The sequence below is a fragment of the Sphaerodactylus townsendi genome, linkage group LG15 (assembly GCF_021028975.2).
Source record: "Sphaerodactylus townsendi isolate TG3544 linkage group LG15, MPM_Stown_v2.3, whole genome shotgun sequence".
NCBI classification, from domain to species: domain Eukaryota; kingdom Metazoa; phylum Chordata; class Lepidosauria; order Squamata; family Sphaerodactylidae; genus Sphaerodactylus; species Sphaerodactylus townsendi.
In genome coordinates, this window is record NC_059439.1 from 17260009 (window position 1) to 17283343 (window position 23335).

Genomic DNA, 23335 nt, shown 5'->3' on the forward strand with positions numbered 1-23335 from the left:
ACCCTGACCCACCGGAAAAGGGCAGGCTTTGGCTCATATATATCTGCTCACTATCTGCTCACTGCAGTGGCTCACCTGTGTTCCATAAGGTATGTCCGGCCAGGTATAGCCTGAGCTGGGCCTTGGGAGCTCATGAAATTTGAGTCTTGCCTACAGAAACACAAAGTGATTTTAGGAGGATGTAAAGCTCTATTGCACTCACAAGCTCCATTTACTTTACATAAGAAGAGCTCTGCTGGATCAGAGCAGTGATCCATTTTATCTGGCATTGTGTTTCATACTGTGGCCCACCAGTTACTCACCAAAGCTGCTCCTCAAGTTTCCTGTAAGCACTGGTATTAAAAGGTTTACTGCTTTTCACTATGGAGGTTCTTTTGGGTGATTATGGCTAGCAGTCCCTAATGGATCTCTGCTTCATGCAGGGTGGATAAAATCTTGACATCACTATTTAAATCTATCTCTTAGATTAAGATAATATAGGATATCTGTCAAGTATAGCCATTCAACATGATCAAATGCTTTTTCTACGTCCAAAAACAATCACTTTTGCTTCCTATTTATCTTCCTTAACCAAATTAATATAAGTCTTCTGACAAGAAATTATTTTATTATTGCTAACAAAACCTTTGACTCAAATTCACACACTTTGTAATCAACTTATTTAATCCGCTAGCAGTCAGGGTGGATCATACCATGGTTTTCAACTATAAAATAAGATTTTGGCTGCGAAAGATTGTCTCCCTGCCTTAGGAATCCCAAATATTTTCACTTCTTTTCATGATTTAGCCATTGTTTCATAATACGGTATCTCCCTAAAAGTATTTGCCAACTTGGCTGAAGACTGATCCAGTACAGGAGACACCATGTTTCTTAAATTCCTTATTACCAGTGCTACTTATAATTTGAGCCACCAGCAATTCCAGATCAGATCAAGAGAATTTTGGATGGTCAACTTTAGTTCGAACAAGATCCTCAGCAAAGTCTAGGCGCAGGGGTGGCCAACCTACGGCACTCCAGGTGTTCATGGACTACAATTCCCATCAGCCCCTGCCAAGCATGGCCAATTGACCATGCTGGCAGGGGCTGATGGGAATTGTAGTCCATTACCATCCGGAGCGCCAGAGGTTGGTCACCCCTGGTCTAGGGCAACAGAAGATAAACATGTCTAAAACAGCGAGACAAGTGAGATTGGATCCATTGGCACATTTACCTGGCATAAAAGCACTGCTCTCCATTATGGTACTGAAATGGCTGCCTGTGTCTACAAGATCCAGATGCTTCTGAACATGGGCTCTGTGGTTCCTTTTTTATTTTTGCTGGCGGGCTGTGAAGGGCTACTGGAAAAAAAAATCAAGGTAAACCCTTTTCTACCTATAAAGGCAGGTAGCGCTGCTATGAATGACATTTTAACAGGCAGGCAAGGATTTCCTCCCCCTCTCCCACTCCCTCTGACAGCGTTGCTTGTAATTTTATGTTCATTTTGAGATGCATTAAATAAAATTAGACTCAAGACTCATCAGAACCTGAGCACAGGAAAGGAAGGGTGGGAAATAAACAAAGGTTTCTATTTAACTGGCCCCTTCTGCACATGCAGAATAATGCACTTTCAATGCACTTTGCAGCTGTGCGGAATAGCAAAATCCACTTGCCAACAATTGTGAATGTGGACTGAAAGTGCATTATTCTGCATGTGCGGAAGGGGCTTCTGTGTTTATTTTGGGATCATACAGACCCTGATCAGTACTCAGCTCCATCTTGTGATCAGGTGCAGCTCCTAGATAAAACTCCCTCTATGTCAAAGAACTCTCAGTTCTGTACACTTTGCCTTTGACCAGTTCGCTGCAATGTTTTGGATTCTTAAAGTGGACCACACCACTGCTGTAGTGGATGGGAGCACAGCTTAGTTAGCCAGAAGGTGAACTGAACCTACACCAATGTACCAGATGTATGCTGGACAGAATGGGACACGGCAGACGTGAAACTGGGCAGAAATAAGGTCTTTATCCCTTCTAGGATCTAGTGGTTTCTGGACACTTAGTAGATAAGTAAACCCTTTCAGTATGTAAAAATAAAATGTGCTTCTATTTTTGATTCTAAAATTTCAGCTGTAAGAAGTGTAGAAAATCATTCTTAGGTAAGCTCCATTTCTAGGGGCATCTCCCTCACAATATTTTGCACGTTCCATTCCATGCTAACACTCTTCATCGGTTGAACCTCCAGTCAACCATTCCATGCTAACACTCTTCAACAGTTGAACCTCTTAGCCTCATACACCAAAGCAGTCTTAGCTCTGGCTTTGCAAAATGAATGTTTTCTCAGCATACAAAAAAAAACCCCACAAAAACACTTTCACACCCCTACCACATCAATACAAAACAAAAATTTAAAAAAGAAAAATACACACAAAAGAATTAAAACATAACTCATTCAATGACTAGACTCAACCTATGATGACCAATTAAACAACACATCGTAACACCAAACAATGACTTTCCGTTATCTCATTGTTGAATTCTAATCCACTCTAGGCTCATGCATCTATTTAAAATAGAACAATTTGTCAGTTACAGACTTAATCATTTCTAACACTCTATTTCAATCAGCTGTTTTCTTTTAAATCTCAGATCCAAAGTGTGCCTTGAGTCTTGGCAAGTCCTTTAATTCAAAGATCCCGTTTAGCCTATAACCATTATCAAAAGTGCGTTAAGAAATCAGACAATTTGTCTGCACTCAGTTCTGGCCTGATGTTCTAGCCCAGTTCTGGCCTGATGTTCTAGCTCTCAGTTCTGGCCTGATGTTCCAGCCAATTGGCCATGCTGGCAGGGGCTGAAGGGAATTGTAGTCCATGAACATCTGGAGAGCCGCAGGTTGCAGACTCCAGCCTGTCTTCCCCCTTCCTGATGTTCTGGCCTGTCTTCTCCTTTCCGGTCATGTGACACTGATGTCAACAACTTCCTGTAGGTTCCCTTCTCAGTGGATTCCGGGTATGGAAAGATTGGCATTCCTTGAGTGACACTCCCTTTGCCTTCCTTTTTAGCAAGTGCAAGAACATGTAACAGTTGGTAGGCTCCTATTTTGTCACATGGACATAATTATATTAAACATACTTGGTTGGTTCTGCGTGATGGTTAAAGCATTGCTCTAAGGCTGGGGAGAAGGGAATTCCAATTTCAAGTTCGCCATGAAGGTCACATGGTAACTGTGGTCCGGTTCTTCTCTTTCAGCCTAACCTACCCTACAGAGTTGTTGTGAGACAACGGATGAACCATATATGCTGTCCTGAGCTTCTCAAAAGATGTGAAAAATAAGAGTTGACATAACAGCTGAGAACATAACAACTGCTCATGAATGGAAAAGATGTAGTCAGCCTCCAATCGGTGAATAGCTGCAAAGAACTTTGGAAATTAATGAAACGATCAAATCAATATAGCTTTCCCTGAAGGAAAGTCACAGGGATATACACATTTTCTTCGAACAGTCTTTATTTGTAACAGTTGGGAACTCTAAGAAAAACCAACGGAGTTTTCACCAAAGCCAAGACACGTTGGGTTGTCCACCTGGCTGAATTCGAATTTACGCCCCTGGTCAATTTTATTTTTAACAATGACGAACATATTTTCGATACTCCAGAATATCCTTTCAAAGGACGACAAGCGTTTGAAAAGAAAATTAACTAGAGAAGAGGGATCTGGAGAAGCAGATATATCAACAAAGTTAGACTGGCAGTGATTAAATATGCCAGTAACCAGATACAAAGAAACCCAAAGCTTACAGCAGAATGAAGTAGATGATCAGAGTTGAAAAAGCAATAAAATCCAGCTGCAAAGTGCACTGAAAGTGCATTATTCTGCATGTGCGGAAAGGGCCTTTAAAAGGGCAGAGTTAAGCTTCCCGTTTTCTCCCTTTCAGCTCTTCGAGGGCTTTTCCCACTGAAATAAAGTATTCCGAGGCAATGGGACATCTAAGGCAATGGGGCATCTAAGGGGCAGCCAACTCTGAACAGGATCTGGCTGTGGGCATTTCAGAGAGCATGACAGCCGCTAGGATTGTTCCAATCTTTGCAGCATGACAGCCGTTCGGATTGTTCCAGTCTTGCCTACCAAGGCCTGCCTTCTTCTCCTCCTCCTCCTCCTCTCGCCAACACATGGTACTTACGAAGTTTGGCGGCGCTTCTGGAGTGGCAGTCCGGCACAAACTCCAAGGTTCATAACGGCTGTCTTGGAACCTTTCGAGCTACCAAAGCGGCAAAGAAGGGAGAGTAAGGATATTTAACACCCAGCTCAATGCTCTCATCAAACCAAGCAGGAGGAAAAGCCGGCTCCATCTGCGATGGGAACGGATCACTGCCAGGAGACGCTCCCGCTGGGACCGCAATCACTTCTACGTCAGCTTTTCCCCAGTAGATTCATCCATTAGCAGGGCTGGTTCTTCCCTTCCTCCTTTGGAAGCGTCAAGCCTGGTGGTTTTTCTCTCCCTTCCTTCCCACCGTGCAGCGCTGATCTCTCGACCTCACTTCAGAGAAGAGAATCAAAGGCCACCTCCAGGGGTCTGCAACCTGCGGCTCTCCAGATGTTCGTGGACTACAATTCCCATCAGCCCCTGCCAGCATGGCCAAGTGGCGGGGCTGATGGGAAATGTAGTCCATGACCATTTGGAGAGCCGCAGGTTGCAGACCCATCCAATTCTGTGCTCCGAAGGCTGGTTGACCCACTGCACAGTAGCGGTGTAGTGGTCGGACTACGATCTGGGGAACCCTGGTTCATAGAATCATAGAGTTGGAGGGGGCCACAAGGGCCATCAAGTACAACCCCCTGCAGTGCAGGAACACACAATCAAAATTGCCACTCTGCTAAGGAAGCTTTCTGGGTGGCTTGGCCCAGTCCCTTTCTGTCATCCTAACCTACCTCCCAGGGTTGTTGTTCTGAGAACAAAAATGCACAGGGTTTTTTTACCTTCTTGACTCCAAAGAAAATATAAATCTTGTTTTCTCCGAAATAAAAAGAAAACTACTGGATGGCAGCAGGTGGACTGAATACTCTCCATAAGTGCTACAGAGAAGGGGCGGAGCTTCAAGCACCACTTTGGCCTCTTCCGCACATGCAGAACAATGCACTTTCAATCCACTTTCACAATTGTTTGCAAGTGGATTTTTGCTATTCCGCGCTGTAAAATCCAGCTGCAAAGCGCACTGAAAGTGCATTATTCTGCATGTGCGGAAAGGGCCTTTACAAGGCAGAGTTAAGCTTCCTGTTTTCTCCCTTTCAGCTCTTCAAGGGCTTTTCCCACTGAAATAAAAGTATTCCTTTGGGTGAGCCAGACTGCAATGCTTTGGCACAGACAGGGAAGATTTGTAAAGCCCTTTAAAGAAGAAGAAGAAGAAGAGTTTGGATTTATATCTCCCTTTCTCTCCTGTAGGAGGCACAAAGGGGCTTACAATATCTTTGACCTTCCCCCCTCACAACAAACACCCTGTGAGGTAGGTGGGGCTGAGAGAGCTCCGAAAAGCTGTGACTAGCCCAAGGTCACCCAGCTGGCGTGTATGGGAGTGCACAGGCTAATCTGAATTCCCCAGATAAGCCTCCACAGCTCAGGCAGCAGAGCGGGGAATCAAACCGGTGCCTCCAGATTCGAGAACACCTGCTCTTAACCACTACGCCACTGCTGCTGAAAGGGGGAGCTATGGACATGGGTGGGGCAAATCAGGGTTCCCAACCTTCAGAAGATGGCTGGAGATTCCCTGAGGTTACAACCATTCTCTAGGTACAGAGAAAAGACCATCTGGAGAAAATGGCCACTCCAGAAGCTAGACTCTTCTAGTCCATCTCCGCCCCTAACACTGCCTTCTTCAGTCTCCACCTCCAAAATCTCCAGGTATTTCCCAACATGCAACTCTATCGTCAACCTGAAAGTGGATTTGGGGTTCTCATGGAATTACTGATGATTTCCAAGCTATCGAGACCAGTTCCCCTCAAAGAAATGGCAGACAGATTTGGAGGGTAAACTCTGGCCTCTTCCGCACCTGCAGAATAATGCACTTTCAATCCACTTGCACGACTGTTTGCAAGTAGATTTTGCTATTCCGCACAGTAAAATCCAGCTGCAAAGTGGATTGAAAGTGGATTGAAAGCGCATTATTCCACATGTGCGGAAGGGGCCTCTGTAGGATCACATCCTCACTGCGCAGCTTGTAGAGGGAAGTGAATGCAAGGCCAGAGGGAAAAGGTTTAAGCATCTATCCTTCCCAGCCATTCCTCCTGTGGCAGCTTTCCAGCTGAAAAGGACTGTGAGACTGTGTCACTTAGCCTGGTGCTCAGCAGGCTGAGTCTTGTACAGTCAGAAATTACAGTTCCTTCCCAAGATTGTTTGCCAACCAGGTTTGTGGAGCGGGAACAGAGTCGCCAAGTACCTCGACGTACCTGTTCTCTACTCAAAGCCATTGTTTGTACAGTAATTTAACGAAGCAACTGCCAGAATCATTCTTCATTTCCAGACACGGAATGAGCCAAAGAAAGGAGAAGAATCAGACAGTCAACAGTTCTAGGATTCAGCTTTAACACTAAACACACACGGCTTCTTCACTCAAGTTCCAGCAGATAGTTGAAAAATAACTGCTAGGGGTGGTATCCTGCCAGCTTTCCCACAAAACAAGAAGAGTTTGGATTTATACCCCACCTTTCTCTTCTGTAAGGAGACTCAAGGTGGCCTACAGACTCCTTTTCCTTCCTCTCCCCACAACAAACACCTTGTGAGGTAGGTGGGGCCGAGAGAGATCCAGAGAATTGTGTCTAGCCCAAGGTCACCCAGCAGCAGTGTAGGAGTGCAACATCTGGTTGACCAGATAAGCCTCTGCCACTCAGGTGGAGGAGTGGGAAATCAAACCCAGTTCTCCAGGTTACGATCCACTTGCTCTTAACCACTACACCACACTTTGACATGCATATTATGCTAGGGGTCATGGGAACTGGGTATGGGTCAGGCCTGGAGGTCTTCCAGAATTGCAACTCGTCTCCAGACTAGAAAGACTGGTTCTCCTGGAGAAAAATAGCCAATTCCGAGAGTAGACTGTGTGACATCTCAGCCCTGCTGTGGTTCTTCCCTTTTCCAAACCACATTGTCCCCAAGCTCTGCGCCCAAATCTCTAGGAATTTCCCAGCTCACAGTTGGCCGCTCAACGGTTGCATGGACAAAAACCATGTGTATTAGATCCTGCCATAAGCACAGAACACAACTGAATGAAGTAGACGTGCCAAAAGTGTTCATTCAGCAAATCCAGTTAATCAGAAGTGCACCTTCCAAAAATCTCCTGTGCTCCCAACACTTAAAATTCATTGCAACACCTCTCAAAATAAAAAGAACCTAAACCAGATTTGGAAAAGAGCAGCTTGCTTTAGAAGAAGAAGAGTTTGGATTTATACCCCCCTTTCTCTCCTGTAAGGGGGATATAAATCCAAACTCTTCTCCTTCTAAGTAGACTCAAAGGGGCTGAAAATCTCCTTTCCCTCCCCCCCCCCCACAACAAACACCCTGTGAGGCAGGTGGGGCTGAGAGAGCTCCGAGGAACTATGACTAACCCAAGGTCACCCAGCTGGCATGCGTTGGAGTGCACAAGCTAACCTGGTTCACCAGATAAGCCTCCACAGCACAAGTGGCAGAGCGGGGAGTCAAATCCAGTTCTCCAGATTAGAGTGCACTTGCTCTTAACCACTACACCACTCTTTCCAAGGTCTGTAGCTCAGAGGGTTCTGCTCCTTAGAAATGCTGCAAGCAGCGTTCCCTCCTCCCTTCTGTTTGTTTATTAAGAGTGACACAGAGGCAGTGGTGGGATCCAAAAATTTTAGTAACAGGTTCCCATGGTGGTGGGATTCAAACAGTGGCGTAGCGCCAATGGGGCTGGGCGGGGCATGACGGGGGCATGGCCGGGCATTCTGGGGGCGGGGCATTAATAGTTTCTCTGTTACTGTAAAAAACTCTTACTGTTAAAAAAAAGTTCCTAATTTCCAGCTGGTATCTTTCTGTCCATAATTTAAACTCATTATAGCAAGTCCTATCGTCTACTGCCAACAGAAACAACTACTTCTCCTCTAATTGACTGCATGTCAAATACTTAATAGTTTCAAATACTTAATTTTGTTTCTAGAAATCAAAAGAAGGATACTTTCCTTAAACAAGGAACTTTACCATATTACTAAAGCATGTTTTTAAAACAGCCCAACAGGGAGAATTATCTCGTTTTCTACCTTCGCTAGCCAGCCACATAGGAAACAACAGGACTTGATGATTTTAGGACCTAATGGAATTTCTAACGGAAAAACAGACCCAGTTAGTAACCCCCTCTCGGCACACACAAATAATTAGTAACCCACTCTCGGGAACTGGTGAGAACCTGCTGGATCCCACCTCTGCACAGAGGACCCAGGCACTCTGGGAAACTGGGTTATTGGACTCATTCACATCCTGGATTTACAGGGAAACCCCCTCAGGTGAATGATGGCAATAGCCCCAAATCCAGCAATGACCAGATCCGACCTTACAAAATGGCGGGGTGCTGTTTTAAGGGGCACATTCTGAGCCATGCGGTTCTTTTCACCCTGTTTACACAACATAGAACAAACCCACCATATAGCAGCACTTGCTCAAATCTATCGCAGCACTTCATATGCAAATTAGTATGGCCATCGGTTCTGAATTAATCCAGAATTATGGAGAATCTTTCATGGCCACTCCGAGAAAAGAGACTGACAAATGTGTTAGTGATCACAGGATCCAAGGACCTAATCCAAATGTAAACTTTTCCTCTGGTTGGACATGAGAATTCCAGAAAGGACTACACAAGGGAGAAAACAGTCTTTAAAACCAAACTCAGTTTTTCAAGAAAGATCCAAAAACGCAAGGCTGGGAGGGTTCCAGTGTCCAAAAACACGATTGCTTCTGAAAGAAACTTACAGTCAGCTATCAATTCTGATATCTCCCAATTGTGTTTCTGGATGGATTTTCCTTCTGAAAGCAGTCCACGGAAGTAAAATTTGCCACCCGCTCTTATCACTGACAGGTCTTGCTAAAAATCTTAATGAAAGCCAGAGTTTTAAAGCAACTGTGAACTAAATTGGCCCTCTGTTTTTTAAAAAATACACAATACAATCCATAAATCCCTCTTGAGGGTTCTGCTTCTATTTCCGCAATGCTCGATTCGATTTTATTCAGCACATTTTTTACAAAAAGTTACATTCCGCACATTCAACCTTTTAAGAGGAATTATTATATTTTGTGCATTTTTATCCTGCCATTCCTTCCAGCGGTGTACGTGGCTCTTCCCTTGTCTATTTTACCTTTACAACAGGTTGGACTGAAAGAGTAATGTCACTTCTTTATTTTATTTGTTTAATTCTCTTATTCATTTGTACCCCACCTTTCTCCCAAACGTTAGCTTAAAGTGGTTTTCTAAAGCTTTTAAGGATTAACAGATTTATTCTGGCGGAAGCTATCATTTTTATCAGGAACGCTAGCCCGCCAGCCTGTTCTATTTCCTTGCAGAGACCTTAAAGTCCAGCAGCGCCTTAAAAACTAAGCTTTTGAGAATAACAGGTCACTTCTTCAGATACATGAGCACAGCTGTATACCTGGTGTGCAAAAACCTAGCATGGGGGTTCAGACCAGCGCTTCAGACCATATTGGCTTAAAATAGTGGTTCTCAACCTGGGGGTCGGGACCCCTTTGGGGGTCGAACAACCCTTTCACAGGGGTCGCCTAAGACTCTCTGCATCAGTGTTCTCCATCTGTAAAATGGATAAATGTTAGGGTTGGGGGTCACCACAACATGAGGAACTGTATTAAAGGTGGCTTAAAAGGATGCAACGTATGCTTAGTTGTACGCACAATGATCTCCACCACAAACCTTTGTGTCCCTCAAGCTTGCATACTAGGCACAGTTAGTCCTTTTTCTGCTTGTCTCTGAATCAAGGCCAATGTCCGAAGGAAACCAAAAAAATTAGGAAGCGGAGTTGGATTCTTTCCTAGCATATCAAAATCAAGTGGCACATCTCCGTGTTTTACAGCTGCCTCGTCCTGATATATATGTTTTTTACAATCAATAAAACCCAGTCATTTCTTTAATTAAAAAAAATTAAAATCAGATTGAAATAAAATAGGTTTGTTGTTTCAAACTGGATTTCCTAATGAAAATGTTCAGTTGTATGAAATGCCGTTCCAAATAATATCTGAGTGCCTTGCAAACCTACTGATCGTTTGCAATCATCTTACAACTGAATCTCTATCAAACGTTGCAAGGGAAAGCTCCCTATACCAAAGAATTCAACAGGAGCGGATCTAAATTCGATCACCTCGAAGGTGCCGCAACGGCACTGCTTAATGGTTATGAACTATATTCCGGGGCAGTGCGAGGGCTCCATTTAGTTGATAATATATGATTTAATTGTTAGAGCAATCAATTAGTATGCACACCTGTTCAGGAAGTACATGAATCAGAAGCCTGGAAACATGATTTTAAAAACAGGCCTTTTATCTTGGCAATGATTTAAAAGGCTTTGAATTAGAAATCAATTCCCCTTGGTCTTAAAAAATAAACTATTTCATGAACCCCTTCAAGGCTTATTCATCACTGGCAGAAAAAGGGCATCAGAGGATGGCGACAGTCCAAGGGCTGGAACCCACCACCCTTTTCACTCAATTCCACACAATTCCCCTCCTTAATACAGGCCCCTTCCGCACAGGCAGAATAATGCACTTTCAACCCACTTTCAGTGCACTTTGCAGCTGTGCGGAATAGCATATCCCACTTTAAAACAATTGTGAAAGTGGATTGAAAGTGCATTATTCTGCATGCGCGGAAGGGGTACAGTTGGTTTCCCGCATGATTTTTGTCCATGCAGGTCCCATGATCCCCAGCATGGCCTTTTGGGAGGGTGGAAGGAGACCCCCACCCTTTTCACCAGGAACAAAGCTGGCTGGATTTAACCCCAAATCTGCTGTCAATGCGTGGGAGCCCAATTCTCCTCATACTCGCCTTGACCAGGCTGACCAGACGTCCCGCTTTTGGCGGGACAGTCCCGCCTTCGAACAATTTGTCCCGCGTCCCGCAGGTTAATTTAATTGTCACTATTTTTGGGAGGCTGCCGCACTGCCTTCTGGGGCGCCCCAGAAGGCAGTGCGCGCTTCCCTGTGGTCAGCAGACGACGATGTGGCACATCGTTAGTCGCGAGGAGCACTCGGCCTTCTGGGGCTTGCCGTTTTCCGCCCTGTCACAGGGGCTTCTGGGGTTTGCTGTTTTCCGCCCGGTCTCATACGCACGCGTGTGGCCGCCTACCCCCCCCCCCCCCCGTCCTGGTTCACAAAGGTGACCATCTGGTCACCTTAGCCTTGACTGATTTCCCCCCATGAAATATGCCAGCAAAAGGTACTAAAGGCTACAGGCCTGGGGCTAGAATATCAGACAAGGATCGGCAGGAACCAGGTTCGAATCCCCACTTCATCATAGAAGCTTAGTGGGTAACATTGGGTCTCTCGTTCCCGTTCAGCCTAGTTTACTGCACAGCATTGTTGTAAGGATCAGAATACTGCATGGGACACTGGTTTCCCATTGGGGAGAAATGTTATATGTGCATACAGAGCCATTATGTTTCAGCTGACATATGGCAGCCCAGTAGGGTTTTCAAGGCAAGAGAACTGTGACCAGCCCAAGGTCACCCAGCTGGCATGTGTTGGAGTGCACAAGCTAATCTGGTTCACCAGATAAGCCACAAGTGGCAGAGCAGGGAATCAAACCCGGTTCTCCAGATTAGCGTGCACGCTGCCCTTAACCACGACACCACGCTGGCTCTCTAGAAAGGACTAGAAGGAAGCTGCTCCCTCCTGTAACTCGCCTGCCCCATGTTGAACAACTTTCATCTCTGATCCATGTTTACCCAGACACAGATCAGAACTGTAATTTATAACCAATTAGTGCTGCCGGTAAAGGGATACGGCAGGCATAATACCAAGATAAACATTTCCTCAAATGACTCCCAACAAGCCAGATTTGGAACCTCCAGTACCACTGAAGAAGAACTGAAAAAGCCGCACAACTGCCTTAGGCTGCATTAGACAGTGTAACACACAGTCGTTACATTGGGCAAAGCTGGAGGAGATTAATATTAAATAGATACCTTCTCCAACTAATTGATAAGTTACATGAGAACACAACCGTACAGGTGAAGTTCTCGCATGAAGGTCACCTAACTGCGTCCATCTCTACTCAGAAAGGTGTAAGGCGCCTTTTAACACCCCATTTGTTCAATTTCTATGTTAACACACTTATAACTGGTTTCCACAAGAAAGATACCCATACAACCACGGGTAGGGTTCTAGTCTGGAACATGTATAATTTTGGTCTGGAACATGTATACATTCTCTATAAGTTATGGACATTTTAAGATTTATGGACTCTGGTGATTTAACAAAAGGACTTAAAGGTTCTTAAAAAGTTTCTTTGGAAATGAAATTTGTAGCAGTACTATATACGTACTATATAGTACCTATATAAGTAATACTATATAGGAATTAATATATATGTTTGTATATGGTAGGCACTTTATTGCACATTAATAGAGCACTTGTACCTTTCTTCTCTGTGTACATATTTCTGTTTTAAGCCATTGGGCATAGTGTAAATAGTAGGTCTATATCAGGGGTAGGGAACCTTTAACACTCAAAGAGCCATTTGGACCCGTTTTCCATGGGAAAAGAAAACACTTGGAGCCGCAAATAATTTTTGACATTTAAAATAAAGATAACACTGTATATATTGGGGTTTTTTTACCTTTTACTCCACTTATTCTGAGAAGCGCATGGATGCGGCAAGGATGGGGCCAGCGGCTCGGCCTCGCCGGCCACCGGGAAAGCACCCACCCCGCTCCAACTGGGCAGGCAAGAGGGGAAGCCCGTGGTGCGGCCTAGCCGGCTGCGGGCAGTTGGTGCACCCGCCCTGCTGCCTGCAGGGTGGGCAAGGATGGGGCCAGTGGCTCGGCTCGTGGAGCCGCAGTGCAAGGGCAGAAGAGCCGCATGCGGCTCTCGAGCCGCAGGTTCCCTACCCCTGGTCTATATAATAATCACATCGCCCAAGATATATTGTAAGTTGTAATAGATCAGAAATGCAGCAGAGGCTGAAGTAACTCCAGAGCCATGGGAAGTAAAAGCCAATAATGGAAGCGAGGCATTACACTGAGGGATTAAAGACGATAGTATCTCCGATACAAATCACCCATGCTCCTCCATGCAAGGGAGAAAAGGGATCTCAGGATTTTACTACATATTTGCAGCATCATGTTTACTCTGCTACTGCATGCAAAATGCTAAGTGCTGTTCTCTATTCAGGAAAGCGGAAGCAAATGAGATTTTAAATTGGGTGGGGGAGAAGTAAACTTTCATTAAAAAATAAAACCAAGCCACTAGATCTCATGATCGTGATAATACATCGAAGAATATGCAAACTGTTGCTGCGACCCAGTAACTCTCTGTCCCTGCCATCCACAATACCAGTAAGAGTGGCACGTCTCAAAGGATGTTAAAATGTTATTTTAATTAATAATGAGGGTTTTAAGTTTTGTGTGTCGTTCTTTGTTGTACGTCGCCCTGAGCCCTTTGGGGGAGGGCGACTCATGAATTGGAAAAAATAAAACAAATAAATTTAAAAAATGAAAAATTAAATATGGCAACCCTATGCAGTCTCCAAAGAATATGTGCAGCCATGTTTAATTTGCACAACAAATACAGTTTCTGCAATCTGGACCTTCAAATTATTTGGAACCTTTCAAAAATTATTAGCTAAGGAATCAGACCCAGTCTATGATGACGAAGACATTTCTAAGGTTTTATTTTTCTGAGGTTTAATGTCTTGCTTTTGCAGGGGAAATTTTTGAAGCCCTGACTGGAGATCTAAAAATCCAAATGAAAGGTATCAAATTCCAAAGGAAAGGTAGCAAATTCTATTATTTTCCCAACTGAGAGACATAAATAGTCACTTGGTTCACAATCAATAGAAAACTGTATTTCAGTTTTAACAGTCAATGACCTACCCAATTTCCAATCAAAACAAAACGCTTACACCAGCACGAACAGATTGCCAAGTCACCCTGGTAGAATTCCCCCTTTGTTGTGTGGGTGTGCGTTTGTTTTCAAGCAACATTGCCTAAAGGTTCTCTTTATGAAACACTCCTTAAGATTTCTGAGCACTCCACTATTTCACAAGATAAGACACACTGTGACCTCAGGGCTGAAGTAAACAAGACCAATATTCTTTTTAACCTTTTCCAAATGTCAAGTCCCTAGATCCCCGATTGCCAGAACAAAGATCTACTTCAAAACGGCACTTAACTACCATTTGCATTAATTGGGCTCTGGAGAAATCAACAGGTTCTCTCTCCAGGCTGAAATTAGGAAGCAGAGAAACCATCGCAGAAGCTGAGTGCGCGCCATGGGGAAGTTGACACTCAAATCCTTCTTAATGCGCCCGTTGAAAAGCTTAGAAGTAAATGGAGTGATTAGATCTGGGAGCGGGGACCAAACCCACGCGTAAATAGGACAAATATACCTTCTGTGTTATCTCATTGGCAGCCAGTGGTAGGGTTCTGGTTAGCCTTGGATTGCGGATCTCCGGGATCTGGGATTAAATCCCCACCGTGTCATTAAGTTTTCTGGGGCAATCACACCATAGGCCGCTGTGGTGTGGTGCTGAGAAGACCTAAAAGACCCAGGCTGGAGTTCCCGGTCTGCCTTGGAATTATCTTGGTTGATCTAGGGCAGTGATGGCGAACCTATGGCACAGGTGCCAGAGGTGGCACTCAGAGCCATCTCTGTGGGCACACGCAAACAGAGTGCCCCCCCCCCCCACATCTAGGCTGGCCTGGGCTGCTGGGCTCAATTATTAGCATTAAACCTAAGACCAAGTTTTGGGGAAGCAGTGTAGGTAACCCTGTTAATCGCTGTTGAACCCCATTGATTTTCATGCAAAGAACAAAAGCACAATCCTTTACCTGGGAGTAAGCTCAGTTGCTGGCAATGGGGCTTGCTTCTGAGTAAACCCTCCTAGGGTCGTGATTCACCCATTGGAAGAGATGCACGGTTGCTTCAAAGCAAAGCCACTGACTACCACCAAGCTTACTCCTGAGTAACGCACCCCTCGGAGCCAACCATTTTTTCTAAACTAAAACCTCAGTATTCAGGTTAAATTGCTGTGTTGGCACTGTGCAATAAATAAGTGGGTTTTGGGTTGCAATTTGGGCACTCGGTCTCAAAAAGGTTCGCCATCCCTGATCTGGGGCACAGGTGTCAAACTCGCGGCCCTCCAGATGTTGCTGGCAGGGGATGATGGGAACTGTAGTCCATAACATCAGGAGGGTCGCGAGTTTGACACCTATGATCTAGGGCCAGTCACAAGTTCTCAGCCTAACCTACCTCACAGCAGTCTCGTGAAGACAAAATGGAGGAAGGTGGAACAATATTGTCAGTTGCTTTAGATCCCCATGGGAGAGGCATGGGAAATAAATAAAATCCAGCCTTCCTCACCAGGCTATTGTGAGGCTGAAACAGGGAAAGGGAGGCTGGGCACGCAGGCAGGATTAAAATGAGATAGATTAGATAGTTTGGCTAGTTATGTCATCTCAGCAGTCAACACCAGCCACTGTTTCAAAAGAACGTTTTTCCACGGGGAGAAAAACTGCCTGGAGCCAAGTTTCTTTCATAAGCAAATACCAACACAATGGCGTGATTCATATTCCCGAGTTTACCCAAGCCAGAGACCAAACTACATATGTTCAGGTCAGGAAACTGAAAACAGAAGGGAAATCAACCGAAGACGGAAGGCGGTTCGAGCGCATAATGGGGATGACGAAAGAGACTTACCTTCAGTTAGCCAGACTTCTTGAAACTGGTTTAAGTCATGGAAAAGATCTGGAAGAGGAAAAGACACAGCACGGTGACCAACGTATCCACCATGGCTGGTGCACCAGAGAAAGAGAAGAAAGTTTTAGAGTTGAACCATTTCCAGAAATGTTGAAGCCCTGAAGAAAAACCTCTTTTTTTTTAAAGGAAAAACACAGAAATTTGACCGGGAGGCCTGGAAAAAAGAGGGAAATACTTCCTTATCAAACCAAATGTTCTTACTTACACAACGCAAAAGGCCTTACTGATGACTTAGCTGGCATAAACAATTGTACTGTTTGGGATGCTGGGGGGAAGAATTAGGACTAATAAAAGGAAACACTTCTTCACGCAACGTGTGATTGGTGTTTGGAATATGCTGCCACAGGAGGTGGTGATGGCCACTAACCTGGATAGCTTTAAAAGGGGCTTGGACAGATTTATGGAGGAGAAGTCGATTTATGGCTACCAATCTTGATCCTCTTTGATCTGAGATTGCAAATGCCTTAACAGTCCAGGTGATCAGGAGCAATAGCTGCAGAAAGCCATTGCTTTCACATCCTGCATGTGAGCTCCCAAAGGCACCTGGTGGGCCACTGCGAGTAGCAGAGAGCTGGACTAGATGGACTCTGGTCTGATCCAGCTGGCTTGTTCTTATGTTCTTATGGATATTCATGATGTGTTTGGAAGAACAAATGCTTTCATTTTTCTAATCACATGTTGTAAGTATACTTAATGCTTTTTTAAAAAGCCCGTGTTTTCTTAGCATACATGTCTTAGTTTTTTTCCTTCTGAGAGGCAGAGGAAAATAAAAGCTGGGGGAAATTACACAGCAAAGAAAAAATGTGTGTTTTCTGGACAGAAAAAGTCTCATATACTCATAACTATATGTAGATACAGTATCAACTTGATAACATTGAGCTAGCCAATAGTGTTATCATACAAGTTACAGATTAATTGTGGCTAAAATTAGTTACATTTAAACAACAAATTGATGCTCCGAGTTACACATACAGGCACACAGGGATAGCCATTCTCTGTTGCAGCAGATTTTCTTACATGATAATTTTTCACATTACAGTCAACAAAACCATCTCTTAAAAAGCATTTTTACTCCTGCCAAAAGAGAAAATATTTCACATTGTTTTCTTAGTGCTGACAAAAAAAAATTCTAATTCTTCCATGGCAGACATTTTTATAAAATGTGTTTCCCCCCCCCCCCCCCCCTCTATTAAATACGACGAACTGCAAGAACAAGAGAGATGGTCCACGGCCGATCCTCAACTCATCTCACCGAACACCCCCCCTCCTGTACCAGCTTTTTAAACCCCTGAACCCCCCCCCCCCAAAAAAAAAAGACCGGGGGCTGGGTTAGATCCAGTGACTCTCCTGCTAAACAACAAGCAAGATTCCTCGCTCAGCAGAAGTAAATGGTCCAAGTCAACCCAGAATCGATCTGATTCCGAGCCTCCGCCTTCTTCCACCTACATGTTTATTCCTTCACCTTGGTCCTGCCTAAAGGATTCAGACTCTTTTAACATCCAGGTTAGAAGCACAACCAGCACTATATAGTGACTGGACCAGGATCCACAGGCTCAGGTTCGAATTCCCCTGCCGCTGCAAAGTTCTCTGGGCAACCTTGAACCAGTCATACACATTCTGCCTAACCCACCCCGCAGGGCTGTTGTAAGGATAAAATAGAGAGGCCATGCAAGTTCATTGGAGGAAAGGGAGGGTAATAATGTGACCAACTGGGCTGGATTTCAGACAACTTTTGTTGCCCCCCCCCCCCCAGATCATCCTGTTCCCATTCTTCCTATAATCCCCCTTCCCACATGGCTTTTTCCCAAATAGATCCCAAGATTTCCAGCACAGCCTTTCGGGTGGTCCAAGCCTGCTCCCTTTCCACCCCCAGAAAAGCTGACTGGATCGACAGACAGATCTAACTACTGACCTGCTGGAGGCAGAGCAAAGGAACCACGGATGTGTCGAGGTGTAATAAAGCCGAAGAGGGAAACTACTCCCTCTTGTGAGGAGCTGCAACCAACTTGAGGCTGGGATGGCGGAGTCATCATCACAACCCCCTGGTAGAAACAGGTGCTTGCGGATCCTCTCTGACCACCCTGGGACGCATGTCCACATGTGGACCGGGACGCATGCAGCGGAAACCCTCCAAAGCATGAAGTAACAACCAGCTCGACGGCAAGTGTCCCAGTGCCTGGCTGCACTCCTCGGCCGTCCTAGATCCTCCACCCAACAATGGAATGTCTGCCCTGCAATCATCACTGACTAGCCTTGCAGTTATCTCCATTAGCCACAGGACACGGCTGGGGCAGTCTGTCTGTACAGACTGCAGAGTTCAGAAGCACCACTTCTATCAAAACTGTATGAAAAGAGGTTGAAGAGAAGAGAGGGAGGGAGTCTTCTGGAGTCTTTCCCCTCCTGGACACAGAGACAGAGGTGTATCCAGTGGTGGGATTCAGCCGTTTCGCACCACTTTGGCAGAACCGGTTGTTAAAATGGTGCTTGTAAACAACCAGTTGTTAAATTATTTGAATCCCACCACTGGGTGTATCTAGGGCAGTGGTGGCGATCCTTTGGCACTCCAGATGTTATGGACTACAATTCCCATCAGCCCCTGCCAGCATGGCCTATTGGGGAAATGTAGGGGAATCTAGGGGAAATGTAGCCCGGTGCAAAATCTGAGTTTTCTGCCCCCCCCCCCTCCTGCCCATATGGGCAGCCACCCTCCCCAGCCACGACCAAACAACTTTTTTTGCACCAGGTCTTGAAGTCAGTATATGGACCCGGGAGGAGGGGTGTGGGGGCGATTTTCCACACACACACCACATGACTAAATGGCCGCAGCCCTGGGACATTTGACCCCCATATGTCCCCCGGGCAATACGCCCCTGCACAGAGACTAATGCCATTTCACAGCAAAGAGCACTATTGCACAGCATCTACCGCTATTGCACATCCGATAATGTCAAGCTTTGGGACCTTTTTAACAATGGAGAGCACCAGTGCCAGTGTGGCACTTATTTTAATTTAATCATTTACCCCTTGCCTTTCCCCCCAGGAACGCCCAAGGACCATTCTCCTCATCTCTGTTTTATCCTCACACCAATCTTCCGAGGTTGGTCAGGCACAGAGTGTGCGTCAGACCTCGGGTTATCCAGCAAGCTTCCTTGGAAGAACGGGGATTCTCACACTTCACTGACCATCACACCACTCTGGCAATTTTCAGGATGGGGGACAGGAAGGTCGTAGATGTTATAGGGCTACAGGTCCATGCATAGGCCATGATCATGCCTATCCGGAGAGAAGAAGAAGATCCTCACTCTTGCATTCTTAAGGTAAGACCAGAAATGTTTTGCTGCCCATTGGAGAACTCCACAGCGTCTGTGCCAATCAGATGGTATAGGATTTCCCAGATGCCCTGTGAAAGGGTATCAAGGCACAGCTAGATATAATCTTCAACGCAGGCATTCCACTGGTTGTGATGGGTTTTCCGGGCTGTGTGGCCGTGGTCTGATAGATCTTGTTCCTAACGTTTCACCCGCCTCTGTGGCTGGCATCTTCAGAGGTGTATCACAGAAAGAAGTCTGTTATACTATATACCAGTGGTGGTGAACCTATGGCATGGGTGCCAGAGGTGGCACTCAGAGCCCTCTCTGTAGGCATGCACAAACAGAGTGCCCCCTCCTCACACATTTAGGCTGGTCTGGGCCACTGGGCTCGATTATTAGCATTAAACCGAAGACTTAGTTTTGGAAAAGCAGTGTAGGTAACCCTGTTAAGCACTGTTAAACCTCACTGATTTTCATGCAAAGAATTAAAGCACGATCCTTTACCTGGGAGTAAGCTCAGTTGCTGACAATGGGGCTTGCTTCTGAGTAAACCGTCCTAGGGTCGTGATTCACCCCTTGGAAGAGTTGCATGGTTGTTTCAAAGCAAAGCCACCAACTACCACTAAGCTTACTCCCGAGTAATGCATGCCTTGGAGCCAACCGTTTTTTCTAAACTAAAACCTCAGTATTCAGGTTAAATTGCCGTGTTGGCACTTTGCAATAAATAAGTGGGTTTTGGGTTGCAATTTGGGCCCTCTGTCTCGAAAAGGTTCGCCATCACTGCTATATACTCTCTGTGATATGCCTTTGAAGATGCCAGCCACGGATGCAGGCAAAACACTAGGAACAAGATCTACCAGACCACGGCCACACAGCCCGGAAAACCCGCAACAACCAGTTGAATCCGGCTGTGAAAGCCTTCGACAATACGCAGGCATTCCACTTCAAAAACAAGAACTGACATAGAGTAAAGGATGCTGACTTAGTAAATCTTAAGCCACGACATACTCGGAAGCCTTGAGCAAGCCTGCTTCTCGGTTCCCCATTCTGTAAAATTGGAACAATCACTGTATCGAAAGGTCATCAAGCTCAATTTCCCATCAGGATCCTGATGGAGGACGCAGTTCCTCTTAGAACCCTCGCTAACCGAAAGGATACAAACCTTCTGAATCGGGGACTTGGGGCACGCTTAGGTCCATGGCTTTCCTCCGCATGGCCATCATAACCCTGCCATCCAAGGTTGCACTTCCTGGCAGTTTCTGGAAAAGAACAGCCGTTGAGGTTCATTAAGAAGAAGAGTTTGGATTCATATCCCCCCCTTTCTCTCCTGTAAGAAGACTGAAAGGGGATTACAGTCTCTTTTCCCTCCCCCACAACAAACACTCTGTGAGGTGGGTGGAGCTGAGAGAGCTCTGAAGAACTGTGACTAGCCCATGGTCACCCAGCTGGTGTGTGTTGGAGTGCACAAGCTAATCTGGTTCCCCAGATAAGCCTCCACAGCTCAAGTGGCAGAGCGGGGAATCAGACCCAGTTCTCCAGATTAGAGTGCACCTGCTCTTAACCACTACGCCCTGCTGGCTCTCAAGGCCGGCAACAGCTCCATCAGTTGCAAAACAAAAGCGGGCTGGTTAGCGCAATTTTAGAGACATTTCCACCCTTTAAAGTCCATTTAAAGGCAATGTATATAAAAAGGTGTGGTTCTGGTTAAGGCTGCTCCGTCCATCTCTCACCTGTGCAGAAGTATAAGGCACTTGCTGGTCCAGGTAGCCTTTCATCCTTCCATCAGTCATGGGTGCACGTTCTCTGCCAGCATGTGGGGGAAGGGGAGGGCAGGCAGTAGATCCTAGAAAGAGAATAGTGTTTGTTTGTTTGTTTAAAGAGAAGTACATCAATGAGTGAGAATACAGCACAGGGGTGAATACTGCCCACCACAGCAGGTACAAAATTATCTACCCAGGAGGGAATGTGGATGGAAGGGGCAAGGCCACCTTCACTTCCCCTGGACCCTACCTCAAAATAAAAGTGCTTAGCCATCTCCCCCCCACACACACACACATACTTCACTAGGGCCCTCTACTCTGCCACACCCCACCCCACCGTCTTCTTCCACACTGGCTCCACATTGGATTGGCAGGGGATGGGGGGGGGGGGGGAGGTAAGGGTTGTAAGCTCCAGGCTGAGAAAGTCGTGGAGATGTGTGAATGGACTCTGGGGAGAACAGAGACCTCAGTGGGGTACAATACGATGCCAGAGAGTCCACCCTCCAAAGGATCCATGTTCTCCAGAAGACCCCTGCAGTCTGAATAGGAGCTGAAATCCAGGTGGGTCCCCAGTACCCACCGGGAGACTGGCATCCCTAGCTCCTCAGCCCAGAGTCGACCTGGTTTCCCCTCTCTATGCAGACCCTGCCTGCTGAGAAGAACCCCAACGCTGCCATCCTAAGTGGAACTCCACGGCGGAGTTCGGGGGGGGGGGGGGGGGCAACTCTGCTTAGGATCGCATTGCGACGCAACGTGTCGTGCTTTGCCCCCTTCCCCCCAGCCTTCATCCTGAATTGCCTCTTTCTCTCCCTCTCCTAACTCATCCATTTTATTATTTGGGGTTTTTTTTTTGCTTATTCCTTCCATCACCTGGCTCAAAGCCCCTGGCAGCAACAGCGCACTCCTTTTGGCTGCAGTTTTTTTGCAAACCCCCCCCCCCACACACACACACTTTTCTGCACCCAGATTCCTGCCCTAAAATTACAACCCGCCCGCCCCCCAAAGAACTAGGCCCCAAAGTTCTTGTTAAACCCCTTCCCCGATACTTCTGCCCTGAATCCTGAAGACCCCTCCCCATTTCCCTGCAAACTTCTCTCTCCTCCCTCACCTGAGATTGGCGAAGGGAGGGGGGTCACTTTAGTCGTGCCCGGCCGGCCCCCACCCCGAGGCAGGGATGCGCCGCTCGCCGCGGGACGGCACCGCCTCCGACCCGCAGCCGTTTCCCCTTTTCGCAGAAAACGCACCAGAGTCTTTTCTGTTTCTCTTTGTTTCATTGACTTTGTGAATGGAACGGGAAGAGGGGGGGGGTGGAATTCCCTGGGCTCGTCGGGACACGCCCAGCCAATCAAGGCCTGGCGCCGCTCTGGCCCGGCCGGGATAGGGCGTTCTGGTGCCGTCTCGGCCAATCGGCAGCGGGAGCTCGGAGATTCATTCAGGACTGGAACTCCCATTCATAAAAAAAGAAAGGAAAAAAAAACAAGCGCTCCCAAAGTTCATTCATAAAAGGCCCGGGGAGGGAGGGAACGTGGTTGTAGCCACGGAGGCTGGACTTCTGCGGAGACTTTCTCCCTTCTTTCCTGCGGGCTTCCAAGTAGCTGCGCGACGGGGAGGTGGGGGGTGGAGTGCAAGGGCGTGCGTAGTTTTCCAACACCCCCTTGCCAATTCTGAACATCTGAACAGGAGGGTGGGGGGCGCGGTAAGGGCGATCGTGTCAAGCCACTCCTCGCGGCCTGCGTTTGGGCATGCAAAAAAGTACTTGTGAGAATATGGCTAGGGCACGATCACTTTTTCTTCTTCTGATGCCTCTTCTTCAAGGACGCCATTTCAGGTTTCAGAGAGGGAGGGATTTCAAGAGGGAGGGGCGGGAACCTCCGAGGCTCAATGGCTGGATGTCGCATGCCTGCGTTTGGGCTCCTCTTGCAACAAAATAATAGGCTCTCGGAGAGAGCAGCGCTGGCTGTTATTCCTTGTCATTGATGTAGCCGAGTTAGCAACACGGGTCTCTCTGTGGTTGGGTTGTGTTCTGCAAACCCGGAACACAAAACTCCGCGGAATTGTTTTCCACAACCATGGGTGTGTGTGTGTGTGTGTGTGTGTTGAATCGGATCCCTTTTTATCACGGAGCAGGAAACACAAGATCCCAGAAGCTTGTCCAAAGATTTCAGCTTATACACACACAGCTCCTCTTCTGGGGGAAGGCAGGAAAACAACCGGCCAGATATTTGTAACGCAGACCCCCAAAGAAGTGGGTCAGCCTGAAGATCCATTCCAATAAGCTGGGGAGGGGCATTGGCTCAGCATAAAATAAGGCTG

The 23335-nt window shown here is 46.4% G+C and overlaps 1 protein-coding gene across 2 annotated transcripts in view; it reads right to left on the bottom strand.

Annotated features, from left to right (window-relative positions):
* The window catches only part of ETV4 (ETS variant transcription factor 4), a 42731-nt gene extending 20243 nt beyond the window's left edge, over positions 1 to 22488 (bottom strand). The window contains exons 1-9 of one of the 2 annotated variants that reach the window (XM_048517911.1): positions 22131 to 22488; positions 20993 to 21105; positions 20425 to 20521; positions 15888 to 15939; positions 9474 to 9499; positions 3493 to 3501; positions 1654 to 1668; positions 1211 to 1337; positions 76 to 150 (exon numbers count right to left, since the gene is read on the bottom strand). In XM_048517911.1, the coding sequence (XP_048373868.1) occupies positions 76 to 150; positions 1211 to 1337; positions 1654 to 1668; positions 3493 to 3501; positions 9474 to 9499; positions 15888 to 15939; positions 20425 to 20521; positions 20993 to 21105; positions 22131 to 22473 (857 nt within the window). In that variant the 5' untranslated portion in view covers positions 22474 to 22488. Of the gene's footprint in view, positions 1 to 75; positions 151 to 1210; positions 4131 to 9473; positions 9500 to 15887; positions 15940 to 20424; positions 20522 to 20992; positions 21106 to 22130 lie in introns of those variants that run through there. The other variant, XM_048517910.1, reaches the window with a different exon arrangement.
* Between the last annotated feature and the right edge of the window lie 847 nt (positions 22489 to 23335).